The sequence below is a fragment of the Pristiophorus japonicus genome, unplaced genomic scaffold, assembly GCF_044704955.1.
Source record: "Pristiophorus japonicus isolate sPriJap1 unplaced genomic scaffold, sPriJap1.hap1 HAP1_SCAFFOLD_649, whole genome shotgun sequence".
NCBI lineage: Eukaryota > Metazoa > Chordata > Chondrichthyes > Pristiophoridae > Pristiophorus > Pristiophorus japonicus.
This window is the reverse complement of record NW_027254561.1, coordinates 135,465-147,964: the sequence shown is the minus strand read 5'-3', so window position 1 is coordinate 147,964 and position 12,500 is coordinate 135,465. Positions and strand designations below refer to the sequence as shown.

At 52.9% G+C, this 12,500-nt stretch overlaps 1 protein-coding gene across 1 annotated transcript in view; it reads left to right on the top strand.

Annotated features, from left to right (window-relative positions):
• Positions 1-1,700: 1,700 nt before the first annotated feature.
• LOC139255860 (V-type proton ATPase 116 kDa subunit a 2-like) overlaps positions 1,701-12,500 on the top strand; it is a gene marked incomplete at its 3' end in the record, with an annotated part of 18,170 nt that continues 7,370 nt past the window's right edge. The window contains exons 1-2 of the mRNA XM_070874032.1: positions 1,701-1,778; positions 12,491-12,500. The exon at positions 12,491-12,500 is cut by the window's right edge and continues 84 nt beyond it. Coding sequence (XP_070730133.1) covers positions 1,702-1,778; positions 12,491-12,500 — 87 coding nt within the window. The remainder of the gene's footprint in view (positions 1,779-12,490) is intronic.

The window sequence follows — 12,500 nt, the reverse complement described above, 5'->3', positions numbered from 1 at the left end:
GAGGAGAGAAGAGAAGAGAAGAGAGAGGAGGGGGGGGAAAAGAGAGGTAAAGAGAAATGCGGAGGGAGGAGACATTTAAAGTGGTTGAGGGAGCCGACTGGTCCTGTTACTGGGGAGTATTAACGGGGAGACACTGTTACTGGGGAGCATTAACGTGGGAGACACTGTTACTGGGGAGCATTAACGGGGGGAGACACTGTTACTGGGGAGTATTAACGGGGGGAGACACTGTTACTGGGGAGTATTAACGGGAGAGACACTGTTACTGGGGAGTATTAGCGGGGGGGAGACACTGTTACTGGGGAGTATTAACGGGAGAGACACTGTTACTGGGGAGTATTAACGGGAGAGACACTGTTACTGAGGAGTATTAGCGGGGGGAGACACTGTTACTGGGGAGTATTAACGGGAGAGACACTGTTACTGGGGAGTATTAACGTGGGAGACACTGTTACTGGGGAGCATTAACGGGGGAGACACTGTTACTGGGGAGTATTAACGGGGGAGACACTGTTACTGGGGAGCATTAACGGGGGGAGACACTGTTACTGGGGAGTATTAACGGGAGAGACACTGTTACTGGGGAGTATTAACGGGGGAGACACTGTTACTGGGGAGTATTAATGGGGGAGACACTGTTACTGTGGAGTATTAACGGGGGAGACACTGTTACTGGGGAGTATTAACGGGAGAGACACTGTTACTGGGGAGTATTACCGGGAGAGACACTGTTACTGGGGAGTATTAGCGGGGGAGACTCTGTTACTGGGGAGTATTAACGGGGGAGACTCTGTTACTGGGGAGTATTAGCGGGGGAGACTCTGTTACTGGGGAGACACTTACTGGGGAGTATTAACGGGGGAGACACTGTTACTGGGGAGTATTAACGGGAGAGACACTGTTACTGGGGAGTATTAACGGGAGAGACACTGTTACTGGGGAGTATTAACGGGGGAGACACTGTTACTGGGGAGTATTAACGGGGGAGACTCTGTTACTGGGGAGACTCTGTTACTGGGGAGTATTAACGTGGGAGACACTGTTACTGGGGAGTATTAACGGGGGAGACACTGTTACTGGGGAGTATTAACGGGGGAGACACTGTTACTGGGGAGCATTAACGGGGGAGACACTGGGGAGTATTAACAGGGGAGACACTGTTACTGGGGAGTATTAATGGGGGAGACACTGTTACTGGGGAGTATTAACGGGGGGGAGACACTGTTACTGGGGAGTATTAACGGGGGAGACACTGTTACTGGGGAGTATTAACGGGGGAGACTCTGTTACTGGGGAGTATTAACGGGGGAGACACTGTTACTGGGGAGTATTAACGGGGGGGAGACACTGTTACTGGGGAGTATTAACGGGGGGGGAGACACTGTTACTGGGGAGTATTAACGGGGGAGACACTGTTACTGGGGAGTATTAACGGGGGAGACACTGTTACTGGGGAGTATTAACGGGGGAGACACTGTTACTGGGGAGTATTAACGGGGGAGACACTGTTACTTGGGAGTATTAACGGGGGAGACTCTGTTACTGGGGATTATTAGCGGGGGAGACGCTGTTACTGGGGAGTATTAACGGGGGAGACACTGTTACTGGGGAGTATTAACGGGGGAGACTCTGTTACTGCGGAGTATTAATACTCCCCCTGCCCCACACTGACCCTGCCTCCTTTACCCATTGCAGGGCGAGATGATCAAACCCATGGCGTTCCTCATCTCCTACTGGGGCGAGCAGATTGGCCAGAAGGTCAAGAAGATTTGCGATTGGTGAGTGGGGACGAGGGAGGTCAGGAAAAGTATCTGAATTGTCTCGTCGTACCCCTTCCTTCCACACCCCAATATCCCCTCCCAAGTTACTGCCCCCGCCTTCATTCTTCAACCTGAAAATTCAGGCAAGGTGTGGGCTGTTGAGTGAGTTTTTCTACATCCGCAGGGACACAGGAACAGGAGGAGGCCCATTCAGACCCTCGAGTGTGTTATACAGGAACAGGAGGAGGCCCATTCAGTCCCTCGAGCCTGTTACACAGGAACAGGAGGCCCATTCAGCCCCTCGAGCCTGTTACACAGGAACAGGAGGAGGCCCATTCAGTCCCTCGAGCCTGTTACACAGGAACAGGAGGCCCATTCAGTCCCTCGAGCCTGTTACACAGGAACAGGAGGAGGCCCATTCAGCCCCTCGAGCCTGTTACACAGGAACAGGAGGCCCATTCAGCCCCTCGAGCCTGTTACACAGGAACAGGAGGAGGCCCATTCAGCCCCTCGAGCCTGTTACACAGGAACAGGAGGAGGCCCATTCAGCCCCTCGAGCCTGTTACACAGGAACAGGAAGAGGCCCATTCAGCCCCTCGAGCCTGTTACACAGGAACAGGAAGAGGCCCATTCAGCCCCTCGAGTGTGTTGCACAGGAACAGGAGGAGGCCCATTCAGTCCCTCGAGCCTGTTACACAGGAACAGGAGGAGGCCCATTCAGTCCCTCGAGCCTGTTACACAGGAACAGGAGGAGGCCCATTCAGTCCCTCGATCCTGTTACACAGGAACAGAAGGAGGCCCATTCAGTCCCTCGAGCCTGTTACACAGGAACAGGAGGAGGCCCATTCAGTCCCTCGAGCCTGTTACACAGGAACAGAAGGAGGCCCATTCAGTCCCTCGAGCCTGTTACACAGGAACAGGAGGAGGCCCATTCAGTCCCTCGAGCCTGTTACACAGGAACAGAAGGAGGCCCATTCAGCCCCTCGAGCCTGTAACACAGGAACAGGAGGAGGCCCATTCAGCCCCTCGAGCCTGTTACACAGGAACAGGAGGAGGCCCATTCAGCCCCTCGAGCGTGTTACACAGGAACAGGAGGCCCATTCAGCCCCTCGAGCGTGTTACACAGGAACAGGAGGCCCATTCAGCCCCTCGAGCGTGTTACACAGGAACAGGAGGCCCATTCAGCCCCTCGAGCCTGTTACACAGGAACAGGAGGCCCATTCAGCCCCTCGAGCCTGTTACTCTAAAAGTGAGTCCTCAGGTGACTGAACAGTCCAATACAGGAACCACAGTCTCTGTCACAGGTGGGACAGACAGTGGTTGAGGGAAGGGGAGGGTGGGACTGGTTTGCCGCACGCTCCTTCCGCTGCCTGCGCTTGGTCTCTGCACGCTCTCAGGCGACGAGACTCGAGGTGCTCAGCGCCCTCCCGGATGCACTCCCTCCATTCCGGGCGGACTGGTCTTTGGGCCCAGGGACTCCCAGGTGTGGGTGGGGGATGTTGCACTTTATATCAGGGAGGTCTTTGAGGGTGGTCCCTGTAACGTTCCCTCTGGCCCACCTTTGGCTCGTTTGCCCGTGAAGGAGTTCCGAGTAGAGCGCTTGCTTTGTTTCTATGTATCTACGAGACTCTCATAGAAAATATGTGCAGGAGTAGGCCATTCGGCCCTTCGAGCCTGCACCACCATTCAATGAGTTCATGGCTGATCATTCCCTCAGTTCCCCTTTCCTGCTTTCTCTCCATACCCCTCGATCCCTTTAGCCGTAAGGGCCACATCTAACTCCCTCTGGAATATATCCAATGAACTGGCCCCAACAACTCTCTGCGGCAGGGAATTCCACAGGTTCACCACTCTCTGGGTGAAGAAGTTTCTCCTCATCTCGGTCCTAAATGGCTTCCCCCTTATCCTCAGACTGTGTGACCCCTGGTTCTGGACTTCCCCAACATTGGGAACATTCTTCCTGCATCTAACCTGTCCAAACCCGTCAGAATTTTATATGTTTCTATGAGATCCCCTCTCATCCTTCTAAACTCCAGTCAATACAGGCCCAGTCGATCCAGTCTCTCCTCATATGTCAGTCCTGCCATCCCGGGAATTAGTCTGGTGAACCTTCGCTGCACTCCCTCAATAGCAAGAACGTCCTTCCGCAGATTAGGAGACCAAAACTGAACACAATATTCCAGGTGTGGCCTCACCAAGGCCCTGTACAACTGCAGTCAGACCTCCCTGCTCCTATACTCAAATCCCCTCGCTATGAAGGCCAACATACCATTTGCCTTCACCGCCTGCTGTACCTGCATGCCAACCTTCAATGACTGATGTACCATGACACCCAGGTCTCGTTGCATCTCCCCTTTTCCTAATCTGTCACCATTCAGATAATAGTCTGTCTCTCTGTTTTTACCACCAAAGTGGATAACCTCACATTTATCCACATTATACTGCATCTGCCATGCATTTGCCCCACTCACCTAACCTGTCCAAGTCACTCTGCAGCCTCTTAGCATCCCCCTCACAGCTCACACCGCCACCCAGCTTAGTGTCATCTGCAAACTTGGAGACATTACACTCAATTCCTTCATCTAAATCATTAATGTACATTGTAAATAGCTGGGGTCCCAGCACTGAGCCCTGCAGCACTCCACTAGTCACTGCCTGCCATTCTGAAAAGGACCCGTTTACCCCGACTCTCTGCTTCCTGTCTGCCAACCAGTTCTCTATCCACGTCAGTACATTACCCCCAATACCATGTGCTTTGATTTTGCACACCAATCTCTTGTGTGGGACCTTGTCAAAAGTCTTTTAAAATCCAAATACACCACACCCACTGGTTCTCCCTTGTCCACTCTACTGGTTACATCCTCAAAAAATTCCAGAAGATTTGTCAAGCATGATTTCCCTTTCATAAATCCATGCTGACTTGGATCGATCCTGTCCCTGCTTTCCAAATGTGCTGCTATTCCATCTTTAATAATTGATTCCAACATTTTCCCCACTACTGATGTCAGGCTAACCGGTCTATAATTACCTGTTTTCTCTCTCCCTCCCTGTTTAAACAGTGGTGTTACATTAGCTACCCTCCAGTCCATAGGAACTGATCCAGAGTCAAGAGACTGTTGGAAAATGACCACCAATGCATCCACTATTTCTAGGGCCACTTAGTCTGCATCCCAGAGTGCTTAACGGTCAGGCCCCGGAGATTTATCAGCCTTCAATTCCATCAATTTCCTTAACACAGTTTCCCGCCTAATAAGGATTTCCTTCAGTTCCTCCTTCTCACTAGACCCTCGGTCCCCTAGTATTTCCGGAAGGTTATTTGTGTCTTCCTTCGTGAAGACAGAACCAAAGTATTTGTTCAACTGGTCCGCCATTTCTTTGTTCCCCCATTATAAATTCACCTGAGTCCGACTGCAAGGGACCTACATTTGTCTTCACTAATCTTTTTCTCTTCACATATCTAAGTGAATGGTGATTGGTAAGTAGTTTTTTCTTTTTCTTCATCAGTCAGTAACCGTTAAGCTTGTTGCCAAATTCAGTTAATCTAAGGGTTAAGTCATGACAGGACAGCTCGGACACGTGTTATACTCCTCCTGTACTATGTGGGAAGTCAGGGACGCTTCCGCTGTCTCTGACGACTACGTGTGCGGGAAGTGTGTCCGCCTGCAGCTCCTGACAGACCGCATTGCGGCGCTGGAGCTGCGGGTGGATTCACTCTGGAGCATCCACGATGCTGAGAATGACGTGAATAGCACGTTTAGTGAGTTGGTCTTACCGCAGGTCAAGGGTACACAGCCAGAGAGTAAATGGGTGACCAACAGGAAGAGCAGTGCAAGGAAGGTAGTGCAGGGGTCCCCTGCGGTCATCCCCTGCAAAACTGATACACCGATTTGAGTACTGTTGGGGGGGGGGGATGACTCATCAGGGGAGGGCAGCAGCAGCCAAGTTCATGGCACCGTGGCTGGCTCTGCTGCACATGTGGCCCTGCCCAGCGGAGCTGGTCGAGTGTGGTCAGTGCTTCGATGCTGGGGATGTCGGGCCTGGTCGAGGACGCTAACGTTGGTGCGTCTGTCCTCCCGGGGGATTTGCAGGATCTTGCGGAGACAGCGTTGGTGGTATTTCTCCAGCGACTTGAGGTGTCTACTGTACATGGTCCATGTATCTGAGCCATACAGGAGGGTGGGTATTACTACAGCCCTGTAGACCATGAGCTGGGTGCTGGGGGTGAGATACCTACTGTACATGGTCCATGTATCTGAGCTATACAGGAGGTGGGTATTACTACAGCCCTGTAGACCATGAGCTGGGTGCTGGGGGTTGAGATACCTACTGTACATGGTCCATGTATCTGAGCTATACAGGAGGGTGGGTATTACTACAGCCCTGTAGACCATGAGCTGGGGGTGAGATACCTACTGTACATGGTCCATGTCTCTGAGCTATACAGGAGGGTGGGTATTACTACAGCCCTGTAGACCATGAGCTGGGTACTGGGGGTGAGATACCTACTGTACATGGTCCATGTATCTGAGCTATACAGGAGGGTGGGTATTACTACAGCCCTGTAGACCATGAGCTGGGGGTGAGATACCTACTGTACATGGTCCATGTCTCTGAGCCATACAGGAGGGTGGGTATTACTACAGTCCTGTAGACCATGAGCTGGGTGCTGGGGGTGAGATACCGACTGTACACGGTCCATGTATCTGAGCTATACAGGAGGGTGGGTATTACTACAGCCCTGTAGACCATGAGCTGGGTGCTGGGGGTGAGGTACCTACTGTACATGGTCCATGTATCTGAGCCATACAGGAGGGCGGGTATCACTACAGTCCTGTAGACCATGAGCTGGGTGCTGGGGGTGAGATACCTACTGTACATGGTCCATGTATCTGAGCTATACAGGAGGGTGGGTATTACTACAGTCCTGTAGACCATGAGCTGGGTGCTGGGGGTGAGATACCTATTGTACATGGTCCATGTCTCTGAGCCATACAGGAGGGCGGGTATTACTACAGCCCTGTAGACCATGAGCTGGGTGCTGGGGGTGAGATACCTACTGTACATGGTCCATGTATCTGAGCTATACAGGAGGGTGGGTATTACTACAGTCCTGTAGACCATGAGCTGGGTGCTGGGGGTGAGATACCTACTGTACATGGTCCATGTATCTGAGCCATACAGGAGGTGGGTATTACTACAGCCCTGTAGACCATGAGCTGGGGGTGAGGTACCTACTGTACATGGTCCATGTATCTGAGCTATACAGGAGGGTGGGTATTACTACAGCCCTGTAGACCATGAGCTGGGTGCTGGGGGTGAGATACCTACTGTACATGGTCCATGTATCTGAGCTATACAGGAGGGTGGGTATTACTACAGCCCTGTAGACCATGAGCTGGGGGTGAGGTACCTACTGTACATGGTCCATGTCTCTGAGCTATACAGGAGGGTGGGTATTACTACAGCCCTGTAGACCATGAGCTGGGGGTGAGATACCTACTGTACATGGTCCATGTATCTGAGCTATACAGGAGGTGGGTATTACTGCAGCCCTGTAGACCATGAGCTGGGTGCTGGGGGTGAGATACCTACTGTACATGGTCCATGTATCTGAGCTATACAGGAGGTGGGTATTACTGCAGCCCTGTAGACCATGAGCTGGGTGGTAGATTTGAGGGCCTGGTCCTCAGGCGCCCGAAGGCTGCACTGACGCACTGGAGGCGGTGTTGGATCTCATCGTCAATGTCTGCCCTTGTTGATGAGAGGCTCCCGAGGTCTGGGAAATGGTCTACGTTGTCCAGGGTCACATGGAGCGTGATGACTCGGGGGGGGGGGGGGGCGTATTTAAATAAAAAAGGGGACAATTCTGACTGCGGCAAATGCAGAGGAATCTCCCTGCTATCAGCCACTGGGAAAGGTGTCGAACATAAGAATTAGGAACAGGAGTAGGCCATCTAGCCCCTCGAGCCTCTCCGCCATTCAACAAGACCATGGCTGATCTGGCCGTGGACTCAGCTCCACTTACCCGTCCTCTCCCCGTAACCCTTAATTCCCTTATTGGTTAAACATCTATCTATCTGTGACTTGAATACATTCAATGAGCTAGGCCTCAACTGCTTCCTTGGGCAGAGAATTCCACAGATTCACAACCCTCTGGGAGAAGAAATTCCTTCTCAACTCGGTTTTAAATGGGCTCCCCCGTATTTTGAGGCTGTGCCCCCTAGTTCTAGTCTCCCCGACCAGTGGGAACAACCTCGCTGCCTCGATCTTGTCTATCCCTTTCATTATTTTAAATGTTTCGATAAGATCACCCCTCATCCTTCTGAACTCCAACGAGTAAAGACCCAGTCTACTCAATCTATCAACATAAGGTAACCCCCTCATCTCCGGAATCAGCCGAGTGAATCGTCTCTGTACCCCCTCCAAAGCTAGTATATCCTTCCTTAAGTAAGGTGACCAAAACTGCACGCAGTACTCCAGGTGCGGCCTCACCAATACCCTGTACAGTTGCAGCAGGACCTCCCTGCTTTTGGACTCCATCCCTCTCGCAATGAAGGCCAACATCCCATTCGCCTTCCTGATTACCTGCTGCACCTGAAAACTAACTTTGGTCCGGGACCTCATCCATTGTTCCCAGGAGGCTGGTCTGTCGGTCGCCTTCCTATCCCTCGACCAAGAGAAGGCGTTCGACACGGTGGATCACGACTATCTGCTCGGAACTCTGCGCGCTTTCGGGTTCGGGACGCATTTCGTCGCCCGGATCCGACCTTTGTACGCCGCCGCGGAGTGTCTGATTAAGGTTAACGGGGTCCTTGACGGCGCCCCTTCGCTTTAGGAGAGGGGTGCACCATGTCCGGCCAGTTATACGCCGTTTGCGTGGAGCCTTTCCTGCGCCTCTTGCGGACGAGGTTGACGGGACTGGCTCTGCAAGGGCCGGGCGTGGAGGTCGTCCTCTCGGCTTACGCCGATGACGTGCTCCTCGCGGTGGAGGATCCCGCTGACCTGCGGAGTATGCGTGAGTGCCAGGAGATTTACTCGGCCGCGTCCTCCGCCAGGATCAACTGGGAGAAATGTTCCGGACTCCTGGTGGGTCAGTGGCGGGTGGACTCCCTGCCGGAGGAGCTCAGGCCTTTTGCCTGGAGCACGACCCATCTCCTCTATCTGGGAGTCTACCTTAGCCCCGACGAGGAAGCCTGGCCGGCGAACTGGCAGGAGCTGGAGGCCAAGGTCGCCGATCGCCTAGGGCGCTGGACAGGACTGCTCCGAGTGCTGTCCTACAGGGGTCGAGCGCTAGTCATAAACCAGCTGGTGGCCGCAATGCTGTGGTACCGGCTGGTCACTTTGACCCCTCCCCCTGCGTTTGTCGCCAAGATACAGAAGAAGCTGGTGGACTTCTTCTGGAACAACAGGAAGCACTGGGTCTCTGCCGCGGTCTTGAGTCTCCCGCTTGAGGAGGGCGGTCAGTCGTTGGTGTACGTCAGCGCCCAGCTCGCGACTTTCCGTCTTCAGACCCTGCAGAGATACCTTTACGTCGAGCCCCCTCCTAGGTGGTGCGCTCTGGCGAGGTATTTCTTCCGCCAGCAGCGCGACCTCAATTACGACACGCAGCTCCTGTTTGTGAACTTGGGGGGTGCCAGGACCGCCCTCCGGGAGCTGCCTGTCTTTTACAGGGAACTCATCAGGGTCTGGAACAAAGTCTCCACCAAGCGCAGCTCTCCGCCGGCTGGAGTGGCGGCCGTCCTGCAGGAGCCGCTGCTCGGGAATCCGTACCTCCACGGCCGAGGCTTTATGTGGCCGTCGGAAGAGAGGGCTGTGGCTGGTGAGGTGACCAGGGTCAGGGACCTGCTCGATGGCGGAGGAGCGGGCTGGATGGCGCCAGACCCGCTGGCGCGGCGCCTAAATTCAGCCAACATCCGCCACGCGGCCGATGCCATCGAGTCGCTAAAAACAGCTCTGGGCCCTGACTCCGTTAGGTGCATCGAGGAGGCTCAAGCACGTGGGGAGATCCCGTCCGAACTGACCCCCGTCCGGACGGAATTCCTCATCGGCGCCAAACCCCGGAACCTCCCTCGGGGGCCGGCGCCTCACAACTTGAGCCGCCTCGGGGAAATCCCCTCCGTGCCTTTCAGTTCCGCGCGGAGGGGTTTCCTGTACGGGCTGCTCCTGCACACCCTCAACTTTGCCATCCTCGCCGGCCGTCCGGACACGCCATGGCGTACCATCTTGCCGTCCGGAGGAGGCGGGGGTCCCCGATGGAGGGCACTCTACGCAGGGGTCCTCCCACTGTTCATCGGGGACTTGGCCTGGAGGGTGGTGCACGGAGCAGTGCCGTGCAATAAATTTTTAAGCCGGTTCACGGACTCCCAGGCCGCCTGCAATTTCTGCGGTCTGGAGGAGTCCGTGTTCCATGTTTTTATTGAGTGCACGAGGTTGCAGCCCCTGTTTTATTATTTGAAGGGGCTGCTCCTGAAATTCTGGCTGCACTTCAGTCCCACTCTCCTGATCTTTGGGCACCCTGTGCGGAGGGGAGCGGGTAGGTCAGAGGGCCTCCCTCGTAGGACTGCTCCTGGGCACGGCCAAGGGTGCCATCAGCCGGTCCAGGCAGCGGGCAGTCGAGGGGGTCGTTCAACCTGACTGCCTGCCTCTCTTCCGCGCGTACATCCGGTCCAGGGTGTCCTTGGAGATGGAGCACGCGATGTCCACCGGTACGCTCGCGGCCTTCCGCGAGAGGTGGGCACCGGAGGGACTGGAGTGCATCATCACGCCCGGCAACCAAATTTTAATTTGATTTTACGTTTTAAAGTTTAATTTGTTTTAATTGCCGGTGCTTTTAGTGTCCCCCCTTCCCTTTTATAGGGGGCACTGGGGAAAATTTGATTTTAGCGCCCCAAAAAAAAAACAAAAAAAAAAAGGGAGCCTTGTAAATGTCTGCTGTGTCATCCAGGGCGGGTGGCACGGTTTAATGTTTTCTGTTTTACAGATAAACTCTAAAAGAGTTTCATGCACAAGGACCCCCAGGTCCCTCTGCACCTCAGCATGTTGTAATTTCTCCCCATTCAAATAATATTCCCTTTTACTGTTTTTTTTTTTTTCCCCCAAGGTGGATGACCTCACACTTTCCGACATTGTATTCAGAGAAACATAGAAAATAGGTGCAGGAGCAGGCCATTCGGCCCTTCTAGCCTGAACCGCCATTCAATGAGTTCATGGCTGAACATGAAACTTCAGTACTCCATTCCTGCTTTCTCGCCATACCCCTTGATCCCCCGAGTAGTAAGGACTTCATCTAACTCCCTTTTGAATATATTTAGTGAATTGGTCCCAACAACTTTCTGTGGTAGAGAATTCCACAGGTTCACCACTCTCTGGGTGAAGAAGTTCCTCCTCATCTCGGTCCTAAATGGCTTACCCCTTATCCTTAGACTGTGTGACCCCTGGTTCTGGACTTCCCCAACATTGGGAACATTCTTCCTGCATCTAACCTGTCCAGTCCCGTCAGAATTTTAAACGTTTCTATGAGGTCCCCTCTCATTCTTCTGAACTCCAGTGAATACAAGCCCAGTTGATCCAATCTTTCTTGATAGGTCAGTCCCGCCATCCCGGGAATCAGTCTGGTGAACCTTCGCTGCACTCCCTCAATTGCAAGAATGTCCTTCCTCAAGTTAGGAGACCAAAACTGTACACAATACTCCAGGTGTGGCCTCACCAAGGCCCTGTACAACTGTAGCAACACCTCCCTGCCCCTGTACTCAAATCCCCTCGCTATGAAGGCCAACATGCCATTTGCTTTCTTAACCGCCTGCTGTACCTACATGGCCAACCTTCAATGACTGATGTACCATGACACCCAGGTCTCATTGCATCTCCCCTTTTCCTAATCTGTCACCATTCAGATAATAGTCTGTCTCTCTGTTTTTACCACCAAAGTGGATAACCTCACATTTATCCACATTATACTTCATCTGCCATGCATTAGCCCACTCACCTAACCTATCCAAATCACTCTGCAGCCTCTCTGTGTCCTCTACACAACCCGCTTTCCCACTAATCTTTGTGCCATCTGCAAATGTTGTTACACTACACTCTGTCCCCTCTTCCAGGTCATCGATGTATATTGTAAACAGTTGTGGTCTCCGCACCAATCCCTGTGGCACACCACTAACCACCGATTTCCAACCGGAAAAGGACCCATTTATCCCGACTCTCTGCTTTCTGTTGGCCAGCCAATTCCCGATCCATGCCAATACATTTCCTCTGACTCCGCGTACCTCTATCTTCTGCAGTGACCTTTTGTGTGGCACCTTATCGAATGCCTTTTGGAAATCTAAATACACCACATCCATCGGTACACCTCTCTCCACCATGCTCGTGATATCCTCAAAGAATTCCAGGAAGTTAGTTAAACATGATTTCCCCTTCATGAATCCATGTTGCGTCTGCTTGATGGTACTATTCCTATCTCGATGTCCCGCTATTTCTTCCTTAATGATCGTTTCAAGCATTTTCCCCACTACAGATGTTAAACTAACCGGGCCTATAGTTACCTGCCTTTTGTCTGCCCCCTGTTTTAAACAGAGGCGTGACATTAGCTGCTCTCCAATCCGCTGGTACCTCCCCAGAGTCACACTGCGGATTTTGTCCCCTCTGGGCTAATACAGACGTGATCTTTTGCAGCGCCAGGAAATACACGGGGAGCCGGCCATAACAAACCAATTTCTCCCCTCATTCAGCTATCGTTGC